The sequence below is a fragment of the Ictidomys tridecemlineatus genome, chromosome 3 (assembly GCF_052094955.1).
Source record: "Ictidomys tridecemlineatus isolate mIctTri1 chromosome 3, mIctTri1.hap1, whole genome shotgun sequence".
NCBI classification, from domain to species: domain Eukaryota; kingdom Metazoa; phylum Chordata; class Mammalia; order Rodentia; family Sciuridae; genus Ictidomys; species Ictidomys tridecemlineatus.
Genome location: NC_135479.1, coordinates 18,831,925 through 18,859,398, shown reverse-complemented (window position 1 = coordinate 18,859,398; position 27,474 = coordinate 18,831,925). Strand labels below are relative to the sequence as shown.

Sequence of the window (27,474 nt, the reverse complement as noted above, 5' to 3'; positions counted from 1 at the left end):
TTTGCTTTCACATTTAATCAAAGAAAAAAAGAAAGAAAAACAGAGAGAAAAATTTGAGAATTGGATGGTTGAGGGAGGGGACAGAGGAAGGGTAACTGGGCTGGGACGATGTGTGGACCATGGGGGGCAGGGTCTATATTCTCTTCAGCTTCCCCAAACATAAGAGTCCACATGGGAGGAGGCAGGACAGAGTCACAGAGCTAAATTGGGGGACATGTACACCTGTTCCAACCCAACCCTGGCCTTGTGCCAGGTGAACCAAGGATCTCCCAGCCTCTGCTCCCACCTGCTGGGTGTCCCAAAGAGTCATGGAGCAGGGCGCTCATCAAGGGTGGTAGGAGGCTTCAGAGGAGGGACCCAGCCCTGCCTCTTGAGCATGCACAGGAGACACACAGGAAGGGGCCAGGGGCCAGGGGCCAGCTCTCTGGCATGGTCTTTCAGTGAGGGGGCAGCTGCCAAGCACATCCTTCCTTGCCTCCACCTCCAGACCCCCCAGGGGAGGTGGGAACTGGCAAATAACTCCAGGGCCTCAAGTCCTCAGGAAAAATACCCCATTGTCCTCCCACTCCCAGTCACCTTAGGATGAGGGTGAGGGTGTTGCAAGGGAGGCTGAGTCAAGGATGAAAAGGACACGACTAAAGGGGGAAAGAGTACAAAGATGACTGCATAGTGTGTGCAGAGCTATGCAAATGAGATTCGAGAGCCTTAACCTTGACATCTCATTTGTGTATCTATGCAAATGCAAATGAGATTCCTAATATAATAAATATATTTCTAACATTTGTAATAAATATTCTGTTTATTCTCCCTCCCCTTCCCTAGGAAATGGGCACACAGTGGTTCAGGGCCAGCTTTGGCTGACACTGCAGTAAAGACTGACTAGACACTCAGAAGAATCGGGAGGCTGGTGCAGGGGGCTCCTGGGGTGTCCCCTGTGAGGACGGGCTCACCTCAGGGAGGAATGAAGGGAAGAATGACGGATGAGATGCCTGTGGACATCTAGGACAGGAGTCTTTCCATAAAAGGAATTCTATTTTACAAAACTGCCCTCCCTAAGGACTAGAGGGTGGCATTTAGGATAGGGGGACAATAGGAAAGTGGAGGAAGACATCTGGGAAGGGCCAAGGCTCTGGAGTCTAGAACAAGGGCCTCATAAGAAATGAGAGCTGATGGGGAAACCCCCATTAAGAGACCCCAAAGAGTAACCTCTCCCGCCCCCCAAGAAAAGAACCCTTTGCCTCCCCTTCCCCCAAACCAAGTCTCACACTCATACACAACAGGGCCAGAGACACAGAGCAGGCACCGCAGCATGTGGAATGACAGGCTGCACAGAGCAGAGTGGGAATGGCACTCCTGGGGAGCTGCTAGAGCCACCCGTCCTTGGCCAAGCCTGTGCTCACAGCCCCTCCTCAGCCCTGCAACCCAGGCAAGCCTGATGCGAGTGGGCCATCTGGGCCTAGCCAGAAAGAGACCAAAATGGGAAGAGGTCGTGGACAGTGATCACAATGTGTCCCTGCCTTGGGCCACGGGGAGTAGAGCAGGCTCCTTGTCATGGGGTCCAGTCCTTCACCGACCCCTCCCCTGCAATCTGGGCTGAGCCTGCGGCCCCTGCCAGCCTTGCACTTTGGGGAGCAGGGCAGACCTGCCAGGAGGACATTGGAGAAGTCTGTGGAGAGACCTCGGCAGTGAGAAGCTGTGGATGAGGGGGGGACAGGGCAGCATCCCCTCCTGGGACCCTACCCTTTTCTAAGGGAGCTGAGAGTGTGTGGCCCAGCTGCGGCCACTGGCTCACATTTTGGCTCACATTTTGGCTCCTCCAGCCTCCACGATGGCCCCGACTGGCACCACTGCCCAGGCCTGCCTGGCTGCCAGTGGCTCCCCTGGCCACTTGGGAACAGCCCAAGGCCGGCTCCTAGGACTAGGGGTGAGAAATGGGAGAAGCCCAAGAATAGGAGAGGTGTGACTAGACCAGAGGAGCAAAGGTGCCCAGGGGTGACAGGGGGCAATGTACCTACGGCCAATTGGTTCCAATCGACTTTTCTATTCTCTAGACTAAGCAATATGGAGGTTGTTCTAACACACTCCTGGGCACAGCTTGGCCCCTAGAGAGGGATATCTGGTGGCCAATGGACATTGGGAGTGGGCAGCACCTGGGCACAGAGGTGCCCCATGAACACCCACCTCCCTGGCAGTGCTCGCCTCTGCGCCGAAGCCAGGCTTAGGGCCCGCTGGGAGCTGTTATCTGGGGAAAGTCAGAGACCAAGGACGGGAGCTGAGGATCGTGGCTGGGGGTCATAGGTGGGGAAGGGGTGGTTTTAGGTTCTGGGTCACTGCTCAGGGGGAACAAGGTCCAGGTGGAGGTTCAGTACACCCAGCTGACAGGCACCCACTGGGGCTCCGTGCGCAGCTTCTCCATGGCAGCCTGGAGCTCCCGGAAGGTCCTTTCCAGGTTACTGTTGACCAAGCTGAGGTCAAAGTAGTGGCCATATCCCCTCTGGATGCGGCTGCTCTCCTCCACAGTCCGTCTCAAGTCTGCCTCCTGCCAGGCAGAAGGGGGAGGGAAATGAGAGCTGATCAGTTGCCACAACTCATCCCCATCATCAAGGGGGTCTCCAGCCTACTCCCTCCCCAAAACCCATCACAGAGGAATGGATTCCGTGGCCAAGAAAGTGGGAGCCCCTTCCTGAACACCCCAAGAAGCTCTCGTGAGACCGTGGTCAGATGGGTAAGCGGAAGGAAAGCAGGAAATAATTTTTAGTAAGTGCCAAGCACAGAACTGAGCATTTTACCACCCACATCATCTCTGCTGCAAGGTAGCAAAGATTAATAATCTCCTGTTTAAAATGGAGAAAACTGAGGTACACAGCCCAGCAGGGTCTGCCTGCCTCCCCTGTCAATGCTCTCCCCAGTCTGATCAGGCCCCCTTACCCATGTGGCAGGAGAAATGGTACCAGGGTATACACCTGGCACAAGTGGTACCAGGGCAACTCCAACCCTAGACTCTGAGAGCCAGGCAGGGATGGGGGAGGGAACTGAACAACTGACTTAAATTAAGAAGAAGCCAACTGTATCCCAGAAGCTCCACGTGGCCACATTTGTTAGAAGCAAGAGGTTCCCAGAGCAAGGGCCAAGGGAAGGCCCAGAGCTCCCCCAGGGACCATCAGCAGGATGGAGCCCTACTGGAGGCAACCTCTCCTGAGACCAGCAGTGCTGACTCCAGGCCCGAGAGCTGCAATACCAAGTGTGGCCAGCAGAGGGACGCCTGAGCTCAGAGTTCTGCAACTCTACCCTCCTGGAAAGTGGAGTGCCCTGCAGTCGGCCACACCAGGCAGGTGAGCCTCTTCTCCAGGCCCTCCTGCTCCCTCTGCTAACTCATCCCTCCAGCCACTGTCCACCTCTGGCTTCCTCCCTCCCTTCCGCCTTCCCCAGCTGTAAGCACCCCCAGACCCACACTGAGCCCACCTCTGCCCCACAGATCTTCCACTGGCCCTCTGGAACTTCCTTTGGGCCCCACTCTGTTCCTGTAGAGTGGACCAAGCAGTGGGCCTAGAATCAGAAGCTCCTCTGCCCCAGGCTAGCTGTGTCCCTGGCCCACTCTGAGACGGCACTTCATTTTCTCTCAGACCTCCTGTTCCATATCTACCAACCAAGCATCAAAAGTCCCACCTCCCTGACAACATAGGTGGCCATCTCCTTCTCTGCACCAGTTGAGCCCATCCCCACCACCAGGAAGCCTTCAGACCCCTCCCACCACACCTCAGAGCCCCTCACCGTGAGCTGCTTGGTGGACACTCCACTCTCCAACGCGGCCCGGTTCATGGCCCGCAGGGTCTCAAAGTCAGGAGCCTCGATGAATACGACGTAAGGGACAAACTCAGCTGTCCTCAGCACCTTCACTGCCTGCAGAAGAAGAAGAAGGTGGGGAGAATATCCCCACATGCGTCCTGGTAACAGGAAGGGTTTCCAGGGTGACTAGGGGTGGGCACCTGAGAACGGGCAAGAAAGGAGGTCATGGGGTTCTGTCAGCAGGCTGGGAAGGAGCAGGCCAGGCGGTACCTGGGGGTTGACATCCAGCACGCACACCTTGCCGGTGGCGACCACCCCCTGGATGGAGTCGATTCGTGTGCCATACAGGTTGCCCTCATACTCTCCATGTTCCAGGTAACGCCCTGCACGGATGTCGGCTTCCATTTCCCCGCGGGACACAAAACTGTAGCCCTGGCCTTCCCGCTCTGAGTCCTTAGGCCTTCGGGATGTGTCTGGGTGGGGAGGAAGGGCTGAATGGGCACAGGCAGGCCACACCACCTCAGACACACAGTGCACACGGAGAAACCCTCACTACAACTTCCCACACAAACATACACACAGGACCTTCAGAGAGCACCTAGTCCAACCTAGTGCTCACAGCTGGAGCCCATAGAGGGCAATGTGCAACACAAAGACACCCCAAGGGCTAAACAGACCTGCAGTCAGTACTGTCCTTGCCTCTGGGAGCCTGCAGCTTTCAACAACACACTGGTTATGTATTAGGAAACCCTCCTGCCACAGGCCACACACAGCTCAGATCCCTGTTTCACGGGGCTGGACACTCACTTTTTTCCCCCCACAACCCTTAGCAAGGGAAAGAGTTGGTAGGACACCTTTTTCAGCTCTCCTGAATTGCAGTTCCCCTTATTCACCCACAGAGGGCGCACACCCTACAGCTCACACCCAGAGGTACCACCTGTCCTGGTGCTGATGAACTTTGGTCCCAGGTGGGACCCCCAGCACAGCCCCTGCTCCTGGCGCTCACCCAGCAGGGCCCAGCTCCTACTTACAGGGCACTGTGGTACCATAGCGATCTGGATCCCACATGATGAGCTTGTTCTTCAGGCTGCGCCGGCCCACACCCTGAGCCCCAATCAGCACCAGGGTTTTCCGGCGGAATGGGGGCATACGGGCCACCTCCTCATAAATGAGCAGCTCGTGGCGGTCAAACTCTGGACAGAGGGAGATGGCACTGCTCAACAGGTTGCATCATGGGGCAGGCAGGGACAGAGCTCTTGGAGGTCAAGGATAAAAGAGCTCTGGACAAGGGAAGAAAGGGTGAACCAGGCAGGGCCCAGGGACAGGTGGGCAGCGTCTGAGCCAGAACATATTTACAAGTCCCTGGGGGATTTGTCATGTTCGAGGAGGACAAGGAGGGGGACACTGATACCCACCTGCATTCTTGGTGGTCAAATACATCATTCGCTTCTTTTTCTTTCCTGAAAGGCTGCCGCACAGGGTCCCTGGCCAAGGGAGATGGGTGAGTAAGGCAGGCAGGACCATAATGGGGCTCTAGGAGGATGGGGGAGCTCCTACCTGAGGTGGGTGTCAGCTCCAGGTCCCGCTTGACAAACGCTTTCCGCTTCTCCTCCAGCAGCTGGCTGGGGATGAGGCCGGCACTGCCCCCTTCCACGTGGCATGCCTGAAATGGACGTGAGCCAACGACCTGTCTGAGCCAGAGGGACCCCCTCTGTGCCCTCACCTCCTCCCCACACACCATACCTGGAGACACTGCAGGAGCGCCCGCGGCTCACCTGCCACCAGTTGGCGTCGTCCTGGTTTACGATCTGAAGCAAATCCCCAGCGTTGAAACGAAGGCCTGCCTCCTTGCAGGGGATGAGGCTGTCTCGGGCCGGGTCATAGTCAAAGTGGCATTTCACAAATACCTGGGCCCCGGGAATGGGTGAAGGGTCAAAGGAAGGAGCCAGGAAAGGCTCTGTTGGCATGGGTATAGGACATGTCTACCCCCCTCCCTTCACAAAAACCCGAGAGGCTGGCATTGCCCCCCAGAGGAGCCATGCCTCCAGGCCTGCCTGGCTGTTCTCCTGGTCCACACCTCTCCTCACATCTAGAACTAAGGCTCAGATTAAGGAATGCGGAAACTGCTCGGGCAGGCCTTCAGACTGAGGAGGCAGGATCACCAGAACAGAAGACCCAGGCTCCTAACCCTGCATCCACCCCTCCTCCTTGGAGGAGAGGGCTCTGGCTGACAGAGGTAGAGGACTGACAGGGGACCTGGGCAGAGCAGACAGATCTTCACACTCTGCCAACCAGGAAGCAATTGTCCAGGACCCAAGCCTTACACAATATTGTGCACCAGACGCAGGCGCTCACTTGTACACTCAGGTATCCGAACTGTAGATGCACAGTCTGCTGCACATGCGCGGAGTGCCTAAGCATAATGTCTGTAAACCCATGAGCTCATGCACATGCACAACACACAGAGGCTCCACATGGATGGCACGCAGGTCCCACTGTCTATTTTGCCTCAAAACAGGTTGGAGAGGAGAAACTGCATCCCTGAAAGCTGGGGGGGCGGGGATCACTTGGAAAAGACCCAGCCACCCCTTGGGTCTTTTGTGGGTTGGGGTGTTAGGCAGACGGGCCCACCTGGCGGGGTAGATGGGGCTCCTGGTAACTGGGCAGAATCTTGAGGATGACACTGCCGCTGGCGCTGCGGAGAAGCTCCTGTAGTGCGCGGGGGTCACTGCCCACCGGCTGCCCATTCACCTCCTTGATTATGTCACCCACATGCAGCAGGCCTTGTTGGGCCACCATGCCCCCGTGCAGAATGCGAGCGATCACCAACTCGCCACCTTCCACACGGAATGTCACGCCCTGTGGGACAGAGGGTGTGTATGATAAGGCTCCCCCTGCTCTGAGTCAGAATATTCAAATGGGTCTCCTGATGGGCCTTCCACTGCTGGCTCTACCCGCCCACCCGCCTTCACAGTCCTCTCCTATCCTTCTGTTCACTTATCAAAGGCACTGACACAGTCCACGAGGGGCCTATGCACAGGGTCTGTGGCTCCTGGGTCTACGAGGTCCTTTCTGGGCAAAGCTGAGCCCATCTTCCTCTTCAGCCCTCACCTGCCCTTTCTTTTCCCCCACTAGTTATTCTGAATCCCTGCCCCACCAGACCCGCCTGGGGCCCACCCTGTCACCCTTACCAGATGCTCTCCTGCAGTCTTGCGGATGCCCACCATACGCACGGCATCAGGAGGGACCGGCTGGTTGCTGAACGTAGGGTCCAAGCCAGGGCTGGGAGGTGGTGTCTCATAGGTCTTTGAGGCTACTGAGTCATGCGTCTCCAGGAGGGACTGGAGATGTGATGGGAAGAGGAAGGACAATGGGGCAAAGCCCTGTGGTCCCTTCCCATCCCAGTTCCAACTTCCTGCCAGTTCCCTTCCCAGGGGCACGCCCTATTTGACACCCTCCTAGTCCACCACTAGCCCCAGCAGCCAGAAACCTGGAAGTGGGGCTCCTGAAGGATGCGGGCCAGCTCTGCGGCTGTGCTGCTCTGCTCTGCCAGCTGCGCCAGGTCCCGCAGGATCTCCTGAACCAGCTCCAGGTTGTTGTCCCTCACGGCTTCCAGCTTTGTCTCCTCCAACCTCTCATGGGCCTAGGGGTGAGGACAAAAACACGTGAGACTGACCATTTCCCCAGAAGCCTTGGGGTGCCAAGCAGTACCCCCCAACCCTAGGTTCCAGGCTCCAGTCCCTTCCCAGCTACTAGCCCCAAATCCTGGCTTAGCCTGAGAGATCAACTCCAGCTCCTCCTGCATAGCTCCACACAGCACACTTGGCACACGTGCATTTCCTGCTTTCTTCTTTCTCCTCCCAGATGTTGAGGGCTCAATTTAGGGGACGGAGAATCTGCAGGACAAACTTTTATTCCATTCCCTTGACACAAAGTGTCATCAAAAATCATGACACTGTCCCCATCTCCCAAGACCCTACAGGTGTTTGAGTTCAAGGATCACTTCTTGGGAGAGACCTTGGAGACCCTGGAGCCCAGGTGAGGAAGATAAGGATATAGATTAACATCCCCAAGATCCCTGGGACTTGAACTTGGGTTTCCAGTGCTCCTAATGAGGGAGGAGACAAGAAATCAGTCCATGGTGCCAGGTGAGGGCCTTGCACCTGCTTGCCGCTCTACGGACTCTGGGCTCCACGACAAGGTGCTCTGAAAAGAGAATAGGAAGCCTTCCCCAGTGACCAGCCAGTGAGGGGAGTTGTGTTGAGTGGGTTGGGGACAAAGTAGGTCCATTTTTGACATACATATGAAGGCCATTTTTCTATTCTGATTCATTTGAACACTAGTTGAAGTCACTTCATCTCAAAGCACTTCCTCATGCACTTCTCAAAACCAAAACATTCTGCTCCATAAACCACGATGGCATTTCCACACAAAGACATTCTATCATTGATACATTGACAAAACATTATCTAATAGACAGTCCATATTCAGTGTTCACTGTTGTCCCCTTATGATTTTATTTTTTTCTGATCCAGGATCCAATCAAGGATCATGTGTTGAATATCTTTTTATTCTTCTTTAATTTATCAATTGATTGATTGATTGATTGATTGATTAATTGACTGTGGTACCAAGGATTGAACCCAGGGTCTCTTAACCACTGAGCTACATCCCCAGTTCTTTTTTTTAATGTTTTATTTTGAGACAGGGTCTCACTATGTCCTTAGGGCCTCACTACGTTGCTGAAGCTGGTCTTGAACTTGCAATCCTCCTGCCCTAGCCTCCCGAGTCACTGGTATTACAGACATGTGCCACTATAGTCAGCTCTCCTTGAATCTAGAACAAATTCCAATTTGTTAGATTTTCGGGACATTTTTAAAAAGTCTGGGCCAGTAGTTTGTAGACTGTTCCACAACTGAAGTTCTTCTGATTTTTTTCCTCATGATTCGCGTTAAGGTAATCATTTTAGTAAGAGTTCTATAGAGGTGACCTTGTCTCTCCCATACCTGGAAACCAACAATCCCTCACTAGCGAATTAAGCCTCCATTTAAGATCCTTTCCTGACTCAATTATCCTACTATGAGTTGCAAAATTGTGATCACCTAACTCCATCACCCATCCACATTAATTAATTGTTATTCTACTATAAGAAAGTGCTCTTCCTTCTCCCCCCTCCCCACCTCTTTCTCCATCCCTCTGAGTTATTGTACATTCTTTTTCTCAGTGTTCTAGCCCATTACCTCCACATCTTCATTGGCTTAATTCATCCCAAATTTGTCCAGGAGGGGGAGCCCCATACACACCTGCATCCCATGGACAGGTGCCCATCAGTCCTTGAGCCCCTTCTTCCCTTCTGGGCACAGCTCACTTTATACTTTCCCTTTCCCAGGTCTGGAATCATTAGTTTCTCCGAGATAGATTGACAGGAAATGGAATTCAGAAAGAGGTACTGGCTGCTTCTGGGACACTGTTTCTTTGGCAGACATTAGCTGATACTGATAGCTTCGATTAAAATCAAACTCTACAGGATTTCTCTCATTTTCCCCCAATCCATTTGCATCTCCTTTCTCCTTCAGTGTCAACGTATTTCAATAACACCCATCCATTTACTTAATTGTTCTGTCCTTCAAAATTCAAGAAAGTTTCAGAATTGCCTATCACAAATCTACTCAGTAAAAATCAAGATTTACCTGCAGTTTTCTTTGTCCTCAGAATACCACTAAGTTACACTAAGAGAAATGTTCTAGATCTCTGCTGTCCACTTGTGGCTAGGGAACATTTGAAATGTGGCTGCTATAACTGAGGAACTAAAAGTTTTATTTAGGCATGTTAGTTAATTTAAGTATTATCTTAGTTAATTTTTCTTCTATAACAAAAAAAAAACGCCTGAGGCTTAGTAATTTATGAATGATAGAAATTTACTTCTTACGGTTCTGGAGACTGGGAAGTCCAAGTCAAGGTCAAAGTGCTAGAATTTGATGTCTGGTGAGGGAATTCTCACATATACTCACATGGCAGAAGGTGGAAGGGCAAAAGGACCTAGTTAATACCCTCTAGCCCTTTTACAAGGCAGCTAATATCACCCATGAATGATATTAGGTGGTTGTGACTTAACCACCTCCTAATGACCTCGCCTCCTGATACCATTGCATTGAGGATAAAATTTCAACATGAATTTTGGAGGGGACACAAACATTGAAATCTTAGCAAGCATTCAAAGTATTTGAATAGTCACACATAGCTACTGGCTACTCTATTAAATACCACTACAGCCCTAGAATACATCCCACTCATCGTGTACATCAGAACACTGTCGACAAGGTTACTTAAATTAATTCCTTTTTCTTTGCTTTTTTAAAATTTATTTGTTCTTTCTAGACATACATGACTCCTTTTCCTTTTTCTGTTTGATTAGCACAATGTAATATACAGATATGTATACTTATCTGAACTTAATTTTAGAGTTTGCTTTTATCATTTTTAATATATAATTTTATTTTCTAAACATGTATAGCATATACAGGGTTCAAATTTCAAATCCATATTAAAAGTAAACTCAAAGAAGTAGCAATTCCTTCCTTAGCCCCTTTTCCCCATTCACCCTCAAACTCTAGAGGTAATCTTTTTGTTTGTTTGGTTTTTTGTTTTGGGGGGTGGGTACCAGGGATTGAACTCAGGGGCACTTGACCACTGAGCCACATCCCCAGCCCTATTTTGTATTTCATTTAGAGACAGGGTGTCACTGAGTTGCTTAGCACCCCACTTTTGCCGAGGCTGGCTTTGAACTCTCAATCCTCCTCCAGCCTCCTGAGCTGCTGGGATTACAGAAGTGGGTCACCATGCCCAGCAAGGTAATCATTTTCATTTCTTTATTATTTATTTATTCTGTTTCTTTTTTCTTTTTTTTTTTACATAAAAGGTAGAACACTGTATACACTCGTTAATATCATGTGGCTTTGGTTGTTTGGTTGTTTAATTTATTTAGATTGTTGTCTGGTTTTTTATTTAATAATGTGAGCTAGAAATCATGCCACAGCACTACATGGGGTGGGGTGGGGGCAGATTCCTCTATTATTACTATTACTTTGATCCTGGGGACTTGCCACTGAGCCATGTCCCATTTTTTATTTTTTGAGACAAAGTCTCACTGAGTTGCTTAGGGCCTCTATAAGTTGCTGAGGCTAATCTTTAACTTGCAATGCTCCTGCTTCAACCTCCCAAGTTATTGGGATTACAGGCGTGTGCTACCACACCCAGCTTATTTTTATTAATTATTGTATTTGACTCTGTTGTATGACTGGAGTCCTACAATATATTCAACCAGTCTCTATGAGTATTTAGGTTGCTCCCAATCTTTTAAAAAATATTTTTAGTTGTAGTGGACATGTGGTGCTGAGAATTGAACCCAGGGACTCACACATGCTAGGCAAGTGCTCTACCACTGAGCCACAACCCCAGCCTGCTCCTAATATTTTTCTATTGCAAATCATGCTGTGGTGTGTAACAGTGGCATGGTGCTCTGTACCTGTGGAGAAGATCTTCCACGTAAATTACTAGAAGTCTCCCTGGATCAAGCAGTAAATATATGTGCAGTTTTCTTAGATACTGACAAATTCCCCTCTGATTTTCCCTCTCACCAGCATTGTTTGGGAGATTTTCCTGCAGCTCACCATCAGTGCTGATCAAACCTTTGAATGCCTGCCAGTCACATGGATGAGAAATGATCTCTCAGTGGGGTTCAATTTGCATTTTGCTTGTTACGAGGGAAGCCGAGCATCTCTTCATATGTTTAAGGACCATCTGTACATCTTTTTCTGTGAACTGTCTGTTTGTGTCTTTTGCCAATTTTTCTATTTGGTTTTTTCTTCTTCTCATTTTAAAATGTTCTCTCTATATTGAGAAGATTAGCCCTTTATTTGTGCACATCATTTCCCCCAGCTTCTCTTTTGTCTTTTGACTCTGCTTATGGTGTTTTTGCCATGCTAAAAAAAATCTTTTTTTCTTTAAAAAATAGCTTTACGTGGTTGAATTTATTAACCTTTAAAGCTTCTGAATTTCTACACATAGTTTTTAAAGGTGGGGGATGTTTTCCTTATATACAGAATTATATTTTCTTCTAGGACACATATTTTCCCATTTAGATCCCTGATCCACTTGGAGTTTATTCTGATGAATGGTGTGAGGTATGGATCCACTTTGGTATCTTTCAAAATGACTATCCACATGTGCCAAAACCATTTGTTAAAAATCCAGAAGAAAATCACTGTTGAGTGTTCTAGATGTAATAATGGTAGTGTGACTTTTTAAAAAGAATTCTTATTTTTTATTCAGACACTAAAATATTTATAGATAAAATAATATTATATTTGAGAGGGAGGGCTTCAATGAAATGAGATTGTCTGTGAGTTGCTAAATGCTAAAGTGGGGTAATGAATGATGGGGGTTCAGGATACATTTTTGAAATTTACCATAATGTTTTTTTAAGCCCATGAGACAGAGAGTTTTCTGGGGTTTGTTTGATGTTTTTTTGTTTTGTTTTTTGGAGATAGGGTCTGGCCATGTTGCCCAATCTGGCCTGGAACTCTTGGGCCCCAGAGATCTTCCTGCCTCAGCTTTCCCAGTAGCTAGGGCTACAGGAGTGCATCATCAGGCTCATCTCAAGATAGGGACAGTTTAATAACGCCTCATAGTAATCCGGGAGGATTCAGTGAGATAGACACAGTGGTCAGCACACAGCAGGTGCTCAACAAAGGCTGGATCCTTTCTACCTTCTCTTCCCCAAAATGGGCCAGGAGAACACAGCCTTGGTGGCTCAGCAGCAACCTAAACCATCTTCTGCCTAGCTGAGCAGAGTGTTCCTGCTGGGGAGAAACAAATAAGTGAAGGGACGAAGGACTAGTGCCTGGGACAAGAACAAGCATCAAAGCATTGCTCTTCCCCAGAGCCCGTATATAATCTACAGTCATTGAGCACAGCATGGCCCAAAGGAGCCCCTGAGTGAAAGATGGAGGCTTCCGGGGTTCTTCATCACCATTGTGCCCAGGCCAGTGCTGGAAATCTGAGGCCCCAAGAACCAAGTTTAGAGAATGAACAAAGACAGCACTCAGGTACTAATGATCTCACCATGGCAACCCTAGCAGGGCTCTTTGGGGTTAATGGAAGCCAGCTCAGGCCCAGGGATCCTGAGGTAAACATTAGAGAGGTTGCCTATTTTGGCGTTAGCACCTTCTGTTCCATGGATGGAGGGAGGACAAGTTTCCAGAGAAGACTCACTTGACCAAGAGGGAAGCCAGGTGCCTCCTAACTTGCATATCCTCAATCTTTGACTTAATGACTGCCCCTCCCCACCTTCTCCCAGCCCAACAAAGGCTGCTCCATTACTCCCCTTTGGCTACTCCTGAACGTCTTACCCACAGACACAAAAATACAGCTCTCCAAGATCAACCTTCACAGCCCAGAGGAAACTTTAACATTGGATCATACTGGGAGTAGTGAGAGTCGTGGCACATGCCTGTAATCCCAGAGACTTGGGATGCTGAGGCAGGAGGATCACAGGTTCAAGGCCAGCCTCAGCAATTTAGAGAGGCCCTAAGCAACTTAATGAGACCTGTCTCAAAATTTAAAAAGGGGGAAGGGGACTGGGAATGTTGCTTAGTGGTAAAGCACCCCTGGGATCAATCCCCAGTGCCAAAAAGCAAAAACACTGAATCATACAAACACAAAGCAAACCCTTCAGCAGGCTGATCTAAACAGCTGGCTGACCAGAACTGAAAACACCCAGCAGGTATCACAATTTTAGGGAATTTGAAAACTCAGAATTGGATTAATTACAATCCTGGGTTCATGATATGTTCTCATCATTGGGCTTGTATATGATTCCTTGGTAGGTAGTTGGTATTGAATTAGATTATTTTTTAAAACATAACAAGGATCTAAGAACCCACTTCCCAAATCAAAAACAAGGCTCTTCACAATATCCTATACCTAACCACCACCACCATTCCCAGCTCACAGAAACCACCATCTTCATTCCCTGTGTTCATTGTTCTCAGGCTTCCTGTGTAAATTTTACTGTATCTGTATGTATTCTATGTATTCCTGAAATTAATATAGTTTTTAGCTATTTTTTTAAATATATTTTTTAGTTGTAGATGGACACAATAACTTTCTTTTATTTGTTTATTTTTATGTGGTTCCGGGAATCAAACCCAGTGCCTCACGCATGCTAGGCAAGCACTCTACCACTGAGCCACAACCCCTGCCCAGTTTTTAGCTATTTTTAACCTTTAAAAAAAGGGAAATCATGCTATATACATAAAATCCTGGAAGGCCTGATTTTTTTCACTTATTACTAAGTGAGCAATTATTTCACCTACTATTTTTTTTACTCAGTAGTATTTTGCTAAGATGTCCTTAATATTCACTTAAGTGATCTATGCACACACTGCAATTATTAGAAGCACCAGAATAGGAGGGTGGTTTGAATTCCTGTGGTCACCAAGTGGTTCATTCTCTGAAAATCCTCTGCAGCAGAGCAGGTAGTTAGAGGTAGAGACATCACCTGTGCCCAGCTCTGCAGCATCCCGATCCAGAGCCCTCAGCAGGCTGCAATGGAGGAAGGTATACACGGTATTTCTTTGCAAAGCTTTCCCCTCCACCCTCCTGCTCCAACCCCTCTGATCATCTTGGCAGAAGACAGGGAATTCTTATTTGAAACACTGGCTCCTAATTAAATGATTCAAAAACTGAATGAAGTTCCATATGATGCAAGCTGAGGAGACAGAAGGTGTGCCAGAAAGTGAAGGAACTCTCCCGTCTAGGTTTGACAAAGGTGACCCATGAGACCTTAGCAAATGTGATGCAAGCAGAGGTTGGGCAGGTGCTTGTGAGGCAGGAATTAGCTTCCCTTGCTAGGGAGACCACCACATGAAGAAGCAGAGGCTACCCTCCTAAGGAGCAAGGCCTGGCCAGATGCTGCAGCCTTCTCTGCTAAGACACGGGACATGTGGGTGAGGCCACTCTCGGCCACCCAGAACTTGCTGAGCAGACCTAGAGCAGAAAAACCACATGACCAGCCCCCAAAAACATGAGAACTAAATCATGGTCATGTCCCTCTGTTAGTCTCTATCTTAGTGACCTTCCAAGATGCATTCTCCAAGGGCCTTGGCTTGCTCTGCCAGTTCTTCTACCCCAGCCTCACCTCAGGCCTGGAGCCCTCATGAGGAATTCAGATCCATGGCTAAGAACATAGCATAACTTATTATTATTTTTTTTTTTTTGGTACTGGGGATTAACCGCAGAAGCTTTACCACTGAGCTACATCCTCAGCCCTTTTTTATTTTTTATTTTGAGACAGGATCTCTTTAAGTTGCTTAGGGCCTAGCTGAGCCTGGCCACAAATTTGCAATCCTCCTGCCTTGGCCTCCCAAGTCCTGGGATTACAAGAATGTGCCACTACACCGGGATACAGGACAACAACTCTTGATGGTTTAAAAAGCACTGTCAAATCTATGACCTCCACCAGCTCCACCATGACTCTGAGAGCTAAGCATAATTCTCTCTGCTTCTCAAAGGAAATAACCAAGGTTCAGAGAGGTTGACAGACATACTAAAGTTACACAGCCAATCAGTGAGTCTTTGGATTCTAAACTCCATGTTCTTTCCTCATTATCTCACGTGGATTAGTTCATATATTGCCTTCCCATTACTCTCCACTGGCAGGAGTCTCCACAGATAATAATTTTTTTCTAGATTTCTGAATGTCACCTGCTTTGGATTCCTCACCTTGGCCTTGCCTGCTATTGGGAAACCTGCTGTTAGATCCATGTCAGTCCTCCCAGATGCCAGCCACCTGCCAGGGATTCCACCTGCTGTCTACAGCCAACTCACTGGATTTATGATCTTCCTGCCAGACTTGACTTTCTTTCAGAACCCTCAGCTTTCTGGGTCTGTCCCCTGGGTTTCAGACGTTAAGGTTCAAATATCCACATATTCAGCAAGTCAAATGCCAGGGGTCCACCTTAGAGAAACTCACACATGTGCAGAAACAGATGGACAGGAGGTTGTTACCGCTGTGCTGTCCTTATTAGAGGAAAATAAGTAACAATGTAGCTACTTCTTGGCAGGGGAACCAATAAATAAACTGGGCTCTATTAATAAATTAGGATAACACCTGACAGTGAAAATTAATCTATCTATAATTATGGCAATAACTATATGACTGTATGAATGAGAAATCTCAAAAACAAGCAGCTTATATTGTTATCCCATTTATATAAAGTTTAAACATGCAAATAACAAGGGTATATTGTTTGTGGCTAAACACAAATGTAGGCAAGAATAGCAAACAGTCCGAAATGACATTGTCAATCTCTAGCTAGTGTTTACCCTTAGGGAAGGGAAGCAATGGAAACAAGAGAAAAGGAGGTGTTGACAGTATCATACTTTTTATTTCTTAAAAAAACAAAGAGCAGCCAGGTGTGGTGGCACACACCTGTAATCCCAGTGATCTCCGAGGTTGAGGAAAGAGGATCGCAAGTTTGAGTCCAGCCTTGACAATTTAGAGACACTCTATTACAAAACAAAAAAAGGTCTGGGAATATAGCTCAGGATAGAGTGCCTCTGGGTTCAATCCCCAGAAGAAAGAGAGAGAAAGGGAGAGAGATAGACAGAGAGAGAGAACTCCAAAGCCTCTATGGCTGATATTACCCTCTTGGAGATGGGTGCCTAGAAGTTTGCTATATTCTTTTCAGGGCTCATTGAACACATTCAGTGAGCACCCACTGTGCACCAAGCACCATCTCAGGCTCTGAGGACGCAGCAGTGAACCAAACAAATACCCCTGCCCTGTGGAGCTTACATTCTCAATGTTTGAAATGTGCATAATTCTTTGCTTTTATTTTGGATAAGTGCATATAATTCCTGGGTCACTGAATGAAAAGCAGCCTTTCTCCTGTTTCCTCCAATGAGATCAGTTTTCTGGCTTCTCTTCACCTGCTCTTAACAACCTCTGGGGACCTTCACAGACAATAATATGTCCAGGCTGTGTCCCAGGGACACAGCGTCCCATGCAGCAGCTTGCTCCCTCCAGCAGGACGTGGTCTTCTTCCACAGCTGCACGGAGGCCAGCCACAGCCAGCCTGTGACAGAGGCCCTTCCTCTGCCCTGTAGAAAACCCTCCACCTAGCTGTACTGCCTTCTCCCCTCATCACTGTCTTCGCTGACTTCCTGTCACCCCTGCCACCATTCACTGAAGGGGACTGCCTCAGTCTTCCCACACTATGGGAAGAAATCATGGAGAAATCTAGGTAGGAGGCCTGATTTCTTACAATACCTACCTTCGCCTCTAAGCTGGCCACAGGCATCCTCTGAACCTCACCTCTGCCTGGGACAGGAAGTATCTCTCCTGCCGCCCATGCCTGCTCCCTCAGCTGAAGGCTCGCTGGTCCTCCTCCCTGTGGCAGAGCTGCCACCCCACCCCACCTCCTGGTTTCCATGGAGCTCTGTCACCTCAGCTCCACATGTCTCTCAATATCTCCAACTTGAACTACCACATGGACCCTAGCTGGACTCTGCCACTCCAGATGTGACCTTCCAACTGTCCTCCATATGGCTGTCAAAGGGATGCTCCTACACACCCCTATGCCGCCATCACCCCCCTGCTTAAAGCACACAAAGCCTCCTTGATGCTGTATTCCTGGCATGGTCTCCGGTGCCCTGCACAACCTGCCACCATCTCCACAGCTCACTTCCTTTGTCTCTGCCTGGGGCTCCAGCAGCACACCAGCACTCAGTCCCCCGCACACTTCCAACTCCCTCTCACCCCTGTGTTTCTGCTCAAGCTCTTCCCGGGGGGCCCAGGATGCCCACCCCTCCTCTCATTCCACACTTGGCCAAGGGGGCCCTTCTTCCAAGAATCCTCTGCAGCCCTTGCCTCCCAGACTCCGTTAGGCACCTATTTTCCATACTCCCTCCCACCCAGAATGCTGTGCATCTGTCTCTAGCATGGCCATTAACAAACTGTATTATAATTTTCCCTTCTAATGACTCTCCCATCTGATACACCTACGCAAACACCCAAAGGCAGAGAAATGGGCAAGGAGAACTGTGGAGATTACAAGCCACAGGCATGCTCACCTCCCCCTCAAATCAGGCCCCCCACAAGATGACAGTCACCAACATTTATCTACACATTCACTGGCCAGGTGTGGGGGCATCTTCTTTACCTGCAGCCTCAGGGTCATCACTGGGATGTGATGTTTTCCACACACCCCTTTGGGGCCTCTTGTGCCACATGTCCCATTCCCAGTGCCCTTATGCCCACCTCCCTGGAGCACTGTACCTTGGCCAGGGATCTGACTATGGGACTTTCCATAATGCCTCGAAGGAAGATCAGGTCTAGCTCCGCAGCCCCCGTGGCATTGGGGAGAGATCCTAGGTTGTCCAAGACTTGCTGCATGGCTGTGGGGAGGAGGCAGGCAGTGAGACACTCAGGTACAGACTGGGCACAAAAGATCCCAACATACCATGATACCTCCTCCCACCTCCACTCCTACAGAAGCCAGCCCTCCCTTCCTGCTGCATTGGCACCCTAAGCCTTGAATGCCTGAAACAGAGGAACTAGGGGCAGGAGACAGTTCTCTTGGCCTATTCTTTCCACCCTGGGTAAGACCATCCTGGCAGGCAGAAGGTTCCAGGCAACAGAAAGTGGACTCTGAGGTGGGGGAGAGAAAAGGAATAAGGTTCCAGATTCTGCCCTGAAACAGAGAACCACAGGCTCCTCATTCAACCTCTGGATGGGTTGAAACCTCAGGACTCAGTCACCTGCCACGGGCAGGCTCAGGAACAAGAGAGACAGCCTGTCCCTGAGTATAGGCCTAAAGTCAAGCAGGCAACCATTCAGGAGGCCAGGCCAATGTGGCATCCAGTCCTGGGGGGACCACTAATTCAGTATGGCATTGCACAAATCACTGACCCTCATTGGCCTCAGTCTTTCCCTTTGGGTCTGATAGACAATGATCTGTAATCACAGAGAAATTAACATGGATAAGTCAAAGCAAAGGCCTAGAATATTGTCAGAAGCTGAGGAAACAGGCACCCTAAGACCTGGGATGACAATATATACCCAAGGGAAGAGGTCAGACCAAGTCATCCTAAGAATGAGCACTCAGCATGGGATGGGCAGGAGAACACCTGAAGCTGGACCACAGCAATGGTCATCAATATCTGAAGTGAGGGCTGCTTTCACCCACTTCTAGAGGTAGTAGCTACAGGCTATAGCAAGTTCCAGGAGAAGGAAAAAAGATGTGGAGTGTGCCCAGCTGGGGGCAGAGATGGGCACAGGGTATCATTACTCTGTCACCCTGCCACCCACGCCTACATCTGCATAGCAGCACCCAAGCCCTGGAGGAGAGGGGTAGATCCCTCAACACTCTTGTCAGTCCTCTCCTCCTTCAGGAAGTACTGGGGGTGGCAGGAGGGTGCGCTGAACCGGGCAAGATGGCTCAGGGACTCCTGGGCTAGCATCCCCTTCTTGCTCCTCTTTTCCATCTTCTCCAGAAACAACTTGGGAGCCTGCTCTCCAGATCCTGTCCAGGCCTGGACTTGGCATCCGTGAGGGCTCAGAAGCCAGCGATCCACCAACACTAGTCATGCCAGCTAAGGCTGGGGACTGAGTCAGGGGAGGTGGTGTCCCTTGCCTAGGCCAGTTCTCCTGAGGGCCGAGCTCCCAGAACTTTCAGGCTCCCAGGAGCCCGTTCCTAGGGCACCCCCCTTTAGATGCCCCAAAACCCACGAAGGGGAGGATGAGTTAAGGGGCCGGCTTCCCCCCAGGTCTCCCCGCTCCATCTCTCCCTACCTTCCCTCTGGAGTTCCGCTTCCTCAGAGGAGCTCAGGGATATCCCCTCCAAAGAGGCCCCGCTGCCTGGGCTGCCAGCCATGGCGACCCCGCTCTGGGCTCCCAGAGTAGCCTCTCACGCCGCTGCCGCCCCAGCAGCCTTCCCGGCCAGACCCGGGCTGCGCTGGTGAAGGCGGGACTCGAGGAGCGCTGAAGAATCAGCCAATAGCAAGGCTTTGCCGCCCCGACCGGCTAGCTCATTGGCCAAAACCCCGGGCGCTGCCGAGTGGGAAGGGGCGGTGACTGGTGGGAGGAGGGAGGTGGCAAGAGAGAGTCACCCTTCGGCTGGCCTGATCCCCAATATTAAGTATCACTGGAAGTGAGGAGGCGGCAGCTAAGAGAAGGTTTGGGGGTCCACGGGATCAGTATGATGCCCATTGGGACATTGGGACTGGTACAGTGCCAGAGACCCTCGCCTCCCAGCCTGTGGGCAGAGGGGTCTTGGCCCCATGCTGTTCCTAAATCCTTCTTTTCTGGAAGTCCTTCTAATACACCCTATGCCTCCTCCTCCCTGAGCCTTCTGACCGCTGCTCTCTGTCCCTTCTCCAGGCCCTATTTCCTATGCCCTTTCTCCAGACCCTATGACCCCTTTAGTCAAAGGAAGCCCCCGGGAAGAACTCGGTCCTCTTCCTGGAGGTAGTGACATGAGGCAGATACCTCAACCCAAAAGCCCCTCATTTGCAGTCGACCATTCCTGCTGTCCGCTCTGGAGAGGGGTCACCGCCGGGGCAGGGAAGCCTCAAGCCCTCCTGAGCCTGCCTCACATGTAGCTTCCCTCCCTCCCCATCTCCCATTAGCTGGGCCTCAGGATGAGGGGTGCTGCCCAGGAGGCCAGTCAGGCATCTTGGAACGAAGGGAAGGAAAAGGTGAATGCATGTTCATGCAGCAGAAATAAGGGTGGACAGAAGGGAGGGACTTGGAAGTTACTGCAGTCCACTGCCCCATTCCTCTAAAGTTCTAGTACCCCTGAGACCACCACCAGGGAGGTGCTGCAGCCACCAGTCAGCCATTCCCTGAGGAGTGGCACCAGGTCCCCTTGCACCCCTGGTTGCCATGGCAGCAGGCAGGATTACACATAGGACAGTAACCCAGGTTGAGAGAAATTTAAAGGGACAGCTCAACCTGAAAGCAGTCCTGGATCCTTGCCTTGATTCAAAGAAAGGAGGGAGTCTGGTGAAGGGGAAAGAAAGCAAGGCTGCAGGTCAGGGGCAAGATCTCTAAACTCTCAGCCTGTATCATTGCCCACACACCTCCCAACTCACCCCAACCCTCAGGAAAAGGGCTCCTCGCCTTAACTCAAAGTAGAGGTGGGGTCTCTCTGCAAGAGGAATACACTGTTCTGTTTCCTCCCAAATGCCAAGGACCATATGGGCCTGCAGGAAAGGGTGGGAGAAGAACCTTGCTAGTTTCACCCTCTGCAGAACACAAGCAGGGATGTCCCAGGGAAGGAAGGGAGAAGGGGAAGGAAGCTTGACCTCTGAGGTGGGGCACAGCTCTCTCTCTGTCAGTTCCATGGGAAATATAATGACCACCAGATGATAAGGTGTAAAATCCAACATTAAATTTTTGAGGTCAGGGGCTAACAGAGCCTGGAGTGGTGGCAGAGGGCTGGTTCTGGGAAGAGAAGCAGTCTGTACTTCTTGTCTTGGATATAAGAAGCCAGAAGCAGCCCATGGCACCACATCCAGGAGATCAGAGACCTCAGAAGTCCTTTGAGAAAGCAGGTCCCACACCCATACCCCTGAGTCCTACACTTTGTCCCCACCATGCTTCCATCAAGTGACCAGAAGCAGGGAAGCTTAGTTGTTGGGCCTGCTCCTCCCTTTATTTCCCTGCTGGGCACTATTAATGGGTTTACTGGGCAGCCCCAGATTGAAAGGCCTTTAATCACAGGCTCAGGGATAAGTTTAATTAACCCCTAAGCTGCTTACAAGTAGGGCTCGGGCAGACTGAAGCAGAGGGAAAGCTCAGGGAGCCAGCAGGCTGGACAGGAGATAGAGGCACTGAGCCCTCCAAGGCTATAGAAACTGAGACATTCCTACAGTCCCTCCACTGCATGGAGAAGAAGCCTTTCCTAGGCGACAAGGGTATCACAGGGTAGGTTCTGGTTGCTACCCAAACTCCCTTCACACTAGGAGTTATTCTAAGCAAAGTGGGAACCCCAAAACATCTTGCAGAGTGAACAGAAGGACACAGGGCAAGGAAGGAGCTACACTGGAGGCATCCAAGCAGGGGGAGATTCAGATAACTCAGAGCAAAACCAGAGCTTGCAGGCAGTTGCCAGGCCCCTTAGACAGCTTCTAGCACAGGGAACATAATCTGGTGGGTCCCTGAATGCACTCAAGGGGATCCACAAGCCCCTGGAGTAAAATGCAAATTTGGGACATGAAAGAACATGTCTATGGAGAGGGCCCATTGCTGTCATCAGATTCTGAGAGATCTAGGACCCATAAAAGTTAAGATCTTGTCCTATCACCTCATCATAGGAAAAACAAGTCACCAAAGAAAGGTGACTGAATCAAGGCACAAGATCAATGTCATAACAAACAATTCAGCAGCAGCAGCAGCAGCAGCAGCAGCAGCAGCAGCATAATTGTGAATGCTGCTCACAGGAACATGTTCTCCTCTGTTTCACATCAATTCTTTGCAAAAGAGGAAAATCAGGCTCCTTGGGGTTCGGCAGTTGGCTCCTGGCCTCTCCCAGTTTGAGCAGCCCACTCCCTTACCCTGAAACCTCCTACAGAACCATGTCCAGACATCCTGACCTGGTATTCTTGCCCCTTCATTTACAGTTTCCTATACCCCTATCTTCTCCACCTTCAGCCCATGCTGGTCTAGAGGTCATGGCACCACTGTGCCATTACAGTCCCTTTATCCCCAAGCCATTTCTAAGCCTTAGTTCCTAGGCCACTTCTTGAGGGCACTTCTCTAACCAGCCTTGCCTCCTGCCATTGCCCTCCAGCAATAATATGAGAATTGTATCTGGAACATGCACTCCTGCCCTCCCCAAAGATGAATTGTACCGTCTCCAGCCCTCCCTTGGGCAGGGGAAGGTTTTATTCCTCCTTTCTTCTATCCTATCACAGAGAGGAGATGCCCAGAATGAATGGGTGAGTGTTTGGGGGAGTAGCTGTGGAAGTGTCTGATTGCTGTTACCACCCCCAAATCTTTGCCTGGCAACCTCTGAACTACTGAAATTAGCTGACAGCCTCACCCACTTCTTACCAGACTCAGAGTTGGTGGCAGCAACTGGCATGGTGAGATCAGCAAGGGCTCTGAAATGTTTCTCCTGGAGGGGGAGAGAGGAGGATGAGAAGGTACAGGGAGTAGGAAAGGGACCCCCTTCAGGAACATCCCCAAAGTAGGGAGAGGACACTGCTCAGAAACTGGGAACTGGTTAACAACAGATATCCCAAGCTCCCTGGGAGGCAAGAAGAGTGGATTACATGCCCATGCATGAGGAAGAGGGGACCGGGAGGATCAGAGAAGTTAATGATTTGCTCAGGGTCACAAAGCTAATAGACAGCAACAATAAAAATCTGGGTTTTATTACTCTTAAAAAATAGTGTTTCTGGTGGTGCACATTGTGTAATCCCAGCAATTCAGGAGACTGAGATAGGAGGACCAAGTTTAAGGCCAGCCTGTGTAACTTGGCTAGACCTCTCTCAAAAAAAAAAAATTATTTTTAAAGGCTAGGGAGGTAGCTCAGTGATACAGCACCCTTGAGTTCAATACCCAATAACACACACAAACAGCAAAAAAATAGTGTTTCTGCCTACTATCTGTCTTTTTTTTTTTTTAAGTGAGAGACATGTAGGTATAGTCCAGAATTTGAGTCAAAAGCAGGGCAGCAAGTGTTCCCAGACTGTATGCTCCATGAGAGTAAGAACCACGTCCATTTTATTTGCCTCTAGTACCCAGGCCTAACATGATGTAGATGTTCCAAACATTTGTGTCTGGCTGACAGGAAGAATATCCTACTCCCCAAGGTCTGTCTGGCTTCCTTTCTCTCTCCTCTCACTTTCTTAGCCCAGAGCTGAGACACGGAGAACAGGGGCTCAGGGCAGAATTAGGCATGGACTCTGCAGCCCCAGTGCCCATCCCAGGGCCTCCCCAAGCTAGGTCAACTCTCTTCCTTCCTTTGCTTTCCTGGGTATATGCTGCTGGATAAAACCCTAATTCCCCAGTTGCCATGACAACAGAAGGCAGTGGCTCACAGCAGGGGTGGGGGAGTGGGGGGAAGCAGCTGGCAGTGCCCACTTTAGGACTGAGTGCCTACTGGGGCCTGGGGGTTGGGGAGCCACAACAACTTTACCTCCTCCCCCCCAAACACACAAAAAAGAGATTCTTCTCAGAGGAACTACTACCTGATTTCAAAATCCCCTCTCTGCTCCATTCCTCTCCCAGGCCTGAGACAGTTACCTGTGCTCAGGTGGCAGAAATTGCACAGGTAAAGGAAATGGATGGTTCCCCCTCCTCCTGAACCTGCTCTTGAGGACATAGGAGAAGCTTTCAGGGAAAGGAAGGAAACCATTTCTCAGGCCAGGAAAAAAGCTCAGGATCCACTGTGCCAGCAGTGCCTCTGGTACCAATGCCCACTGTCCCTATTCCTAGATAGCAAGGGGAGGTCTCTCCTGGTTGGTACTTCTCTCCCTGATAGAGGTACATGCAGGATCAGCGGGGAGAATGTGGAGGTGGGAAGAGGCAGGAAGGATCCTGTATGGAATCTCTAGCCCAGGAGTCTGGCCCAGACTGCTTGGGTTTTCTCCCTGGGGAGTCGGTTCCCACGGCGTCAGCTCTCTCTGCCCCACCCCCACCCAAGCCCGGGAGAGGGCGGGGCGCGGCTGTGCCCACAGGAGAACGGCAGTGCCAGGCAAGACAGCCTGGGTCCGTGCCAAGATCTGCGGCCCAGGCATCGGAGAATCCGCACCTCGGCTTCCAAAAACCTGGGCCCGGAAGCCCTCTCACCCCTGCCTCTGAGCTATTCACATTCCCCCAGAGTGTCCGTAGGCGAGGCAGGCGGGCAGTGAAAGGGGGAGGTTTCCTTCAACCCCCCGCCCACCCTCCATCCATGCGCGTACAAAGAGGTGTGGAGGAGAAAGGACTAACAAAGGCGTTTTGGAGACCGAAAGGTCGTGGGCAGGGCTGGACAAGACTGAGGGCCAGTTGATGGGGTCGAGAGATCGGGCCGACGTGCTCACATTTACAATCAGAGCGCCCCTGCCCCACGAACCTAGTCCTAACCCGCTGGGCGCTAGGACCTGGGGAAAGGGGGGCGTGTTGCGAGCCATCAAAGAAGGCTCTTTGCTTGCGCGCCCGCTGGAGACCAGGGGATGAGGTCACTGAATGACTGCCCCCCCACCCCCGTCTTCATTCCCCGCCACCCCCCTAGATAGACCTAACTTTCTGACCCTGGATCCTCGCTTCTGGCACTAATTCTCCCGCAAGTCCCCAGGCCTTAACCCTAGCCGCCCCCCACACACCCAACCTCCCTCCCCTTTACAGCCTGGGAGGCGGGGAAAGCAGTGCGCCCCCTTCCCGGGACCCCCTCCCAGAGAGGGTTGAGATGTTGGTCTCCTGGGGGGCGGGGTAGCAAGGGGACTCTGCACGACCTCAGTCTAGCTCCCCCACTGCCGGAAGCGTTTCCAGCGCGGTTCTTACGTAATGCGGGGACTCAAAGTCCCCCCAATCCGCACCGCCCCGGGAGAAGAATCGCGGATACCTGAGCTCCGCGCAGCTCGCCACCTCGGTGTCAGATGTCTCTGCGGAGCCCCTATCGCAGGGACGAGGGCCAGCGTCATTGGTCAGCGGGTTTGGTTCTCCCTACGGGCGTCCCAGAAAGGGCCTGGGGGCAGGGGCTGCAGAGGGAGGGCACCGGCCTGTGGGAAGGGGCCGGGGAGTTTGGACCCAGAAAATAGAGCCTCAAGTGCCGAGCCAGAACTAAAAGGAGACAGGGGTCCAAGGGTGGGTGCAGGCCCAGGGGCCTGGGGACACCTACCTGCGCCCCGGGGAGCCCCTAGCTCCGGGCGACTCCAGCGCAGCCGGGCGCTCAGCGTTTATTGCTTGTCAATCGCTAGCCGAGCTCTTAAAGCGGCAAGTCCTCCTCGGCGCGAGGGGGCGGAGACAAAAAAAGGGAAGGAGAAGGGAGGGAGATTAGGATGCGGCGGGATGACTCCAAGGAAAGTAGTCTCCCAGCAGCTGGTGGGTGGGAGGGGACGTGATGGTTAGGAGCTACCGCTCAGACCTACGACTTTGGACCCACTCCCATTGTGCCCATACCCACTAGTGTCCCTTGGCGCCCGGGAATCCCTTAAAGGGGCGATGGTGAAAACAACCCAATGGGACCGCTTAGACCCATTCCAGTTCCAGGTACGACTCACCTTTCCTTGTTATCCTGCTTCACAATTTGGAAAAGGAATGGGAGGAAGTTAAAAGCTGCCTCGGGCTCAGGAGCAGTTTTTAAGGATGCTGGATCTCGGACTTTAAAGAAAGTTTGGAGAGAGAGAGAGAGAGAGAGAAAGAGAGAGAGAGAGAGAGAGAGAGAGAGAGAGAGAGAGAGAGAGAGAGAGAGAGAGAGAGAGAGACCACGTCTTAAGAGTCCGGCCGCGGTAGCATTCCCAGTAAACATTTCCAGGTGCTCCGAGGGTTGAGACAGGGGCTCGAAAGTTGAGGCTAGCGAGACCCTGTCTAAAATAAATAAATAAAGGGCTTGAGATGTAGTTCTCAGTGGTAGAGTGTCACTGGGTTCAATCCCTAGTACCGGTGGTGAGCATAGGAAATGTCTTCGTGAAGGGGTTCAAGACCCCATTTTAGTCCTGGATGGGCCAGTTGGTCCAAGCTTCTGTCCACGGAATAAAGGAAGAGATAATTCGCTGTCTTTCCTGAGTCCCATCTCAAGGACTAAAGAGAGACTGCAAGTGGCACACTCCTGTAGTCCCAGCGACTGTAAGGCTGAGGCAGGAGAACTGCAAGTTCAAGAACAACCTCAGCAATTTAGAGACCTAGCCAACTTAGTGAGACCTTGTCTCAAAATTAAAAAAAAGAAGAGGGTGGAGCCACTGGGAATGTTGCTTGCCTGGTATACATGAGGCCCTGGGTTTGATTCCCAGCATCAAAAACAGAGTGTAGCTCTGTGATAGAGCACACATTGCATAGCATGGGTGAGATGGGGGTTTCAACTTTCAGCATCAAACAGAAAAGATAAAGTTAAACCCATTAGCTGGCCTTCACCATTACCATAGCTCAGCCTCTGGCTCCACCTAGACCTGTTAGTAAAAGATAATGTACAGCCTCAGAATACCAGAGGTGAAGTCCAGTCCTAGGACCAACCTTCTTCAGTGTCCCTGCATTTGGGGCCAGAGGCATACTTCTCCAGCCTTTGTCTCTTTTTCACTCCCTCCAACGGCCCTTGGCAATATGTGGTGGGTTATCCCTCCACACTTGCTAAGTGGATGTCTAAAATCAGAAATGGATTACATTCTGGAAATCTCAGAGGTGGATTAAATTTGAAAATCCATCCTGAAAACAAGGAACTGGTCATGTGGATCCAGGAAACTCAGATGACCCTTCAGCCCCCTGGATAAAAGTTTTGGTGTGGGTATATAGGGAAAGACCACAGAAAGCCACTTCCTCATTTACTGGGGAAGGAGAAGAAAGCAACCCCAGATGGCAGTAACTGGAATTGCCGGCTTCGGTCAGCCTAAAGAGGCTTTCTGGACAATATTGCTTCTCTTGAGCCAGAAAATCCTCCTGATTGAATTCAGGAAAAGAAGTCTTTTCCTATTATAAATACA

At 50.7% G+C, this 27,474-nt stretch overlaps 1 protein-coding gene across 5 annotated transcripts; it reads right to left on the bottom strand.

Annotated features, from left to right (window-relative positions):
- Positions 1-25,811, bottom strand: Mpp2 (MAGUK p55 scaffold protein 2). 5 transcript variants are annotated; one of them, XM_005328095.5, is made up of 13 exons: positions 25,680-25,811; positions 22,907-22,970; positions 18,128-18,246; positions 7,277-7,429; positions 6,978-7,127; positions 6,418-6,645; positions 5,562-5,693; positions 5,344-5,449; positions 5,202-5,270; positions 4,818-4,979; positions 4,057-4,259; positions 3,772-3,900; positions 1-2,539 (listed from the first exon to the last, which is right to left on the bottom strand). In XM_005328095.5, exons 2-13 carry the CDS (start codon positions 22,935-22,937, stop codon positions 2,363-2,365), a joined length of 1,659 nt encoding a protein of 552 aa, XP_005328152.1. In that variant the 5' UTR covers positions 22,938-22,970; positions 25,680-25,811; the 3' UTR covers positions 1-2,362. The 5 variants fall into 5 exon arrangements, with proteins under 5 accessions (XP_005328152.1, XP_021583993.1, XP_077897157.1 ...); XM_021728318.3 differs by lacking the exon at positions 25,680-25,811 and adding an exon at positions 25,404-25,463; XM_078041031.1 differs by lacking the exon at positions 22,907-22,970 and having other exon boundaries at positions 25,680-25,771.
- Positions 25,812-27,474: the final 1,663 nt, after the last annotated feature.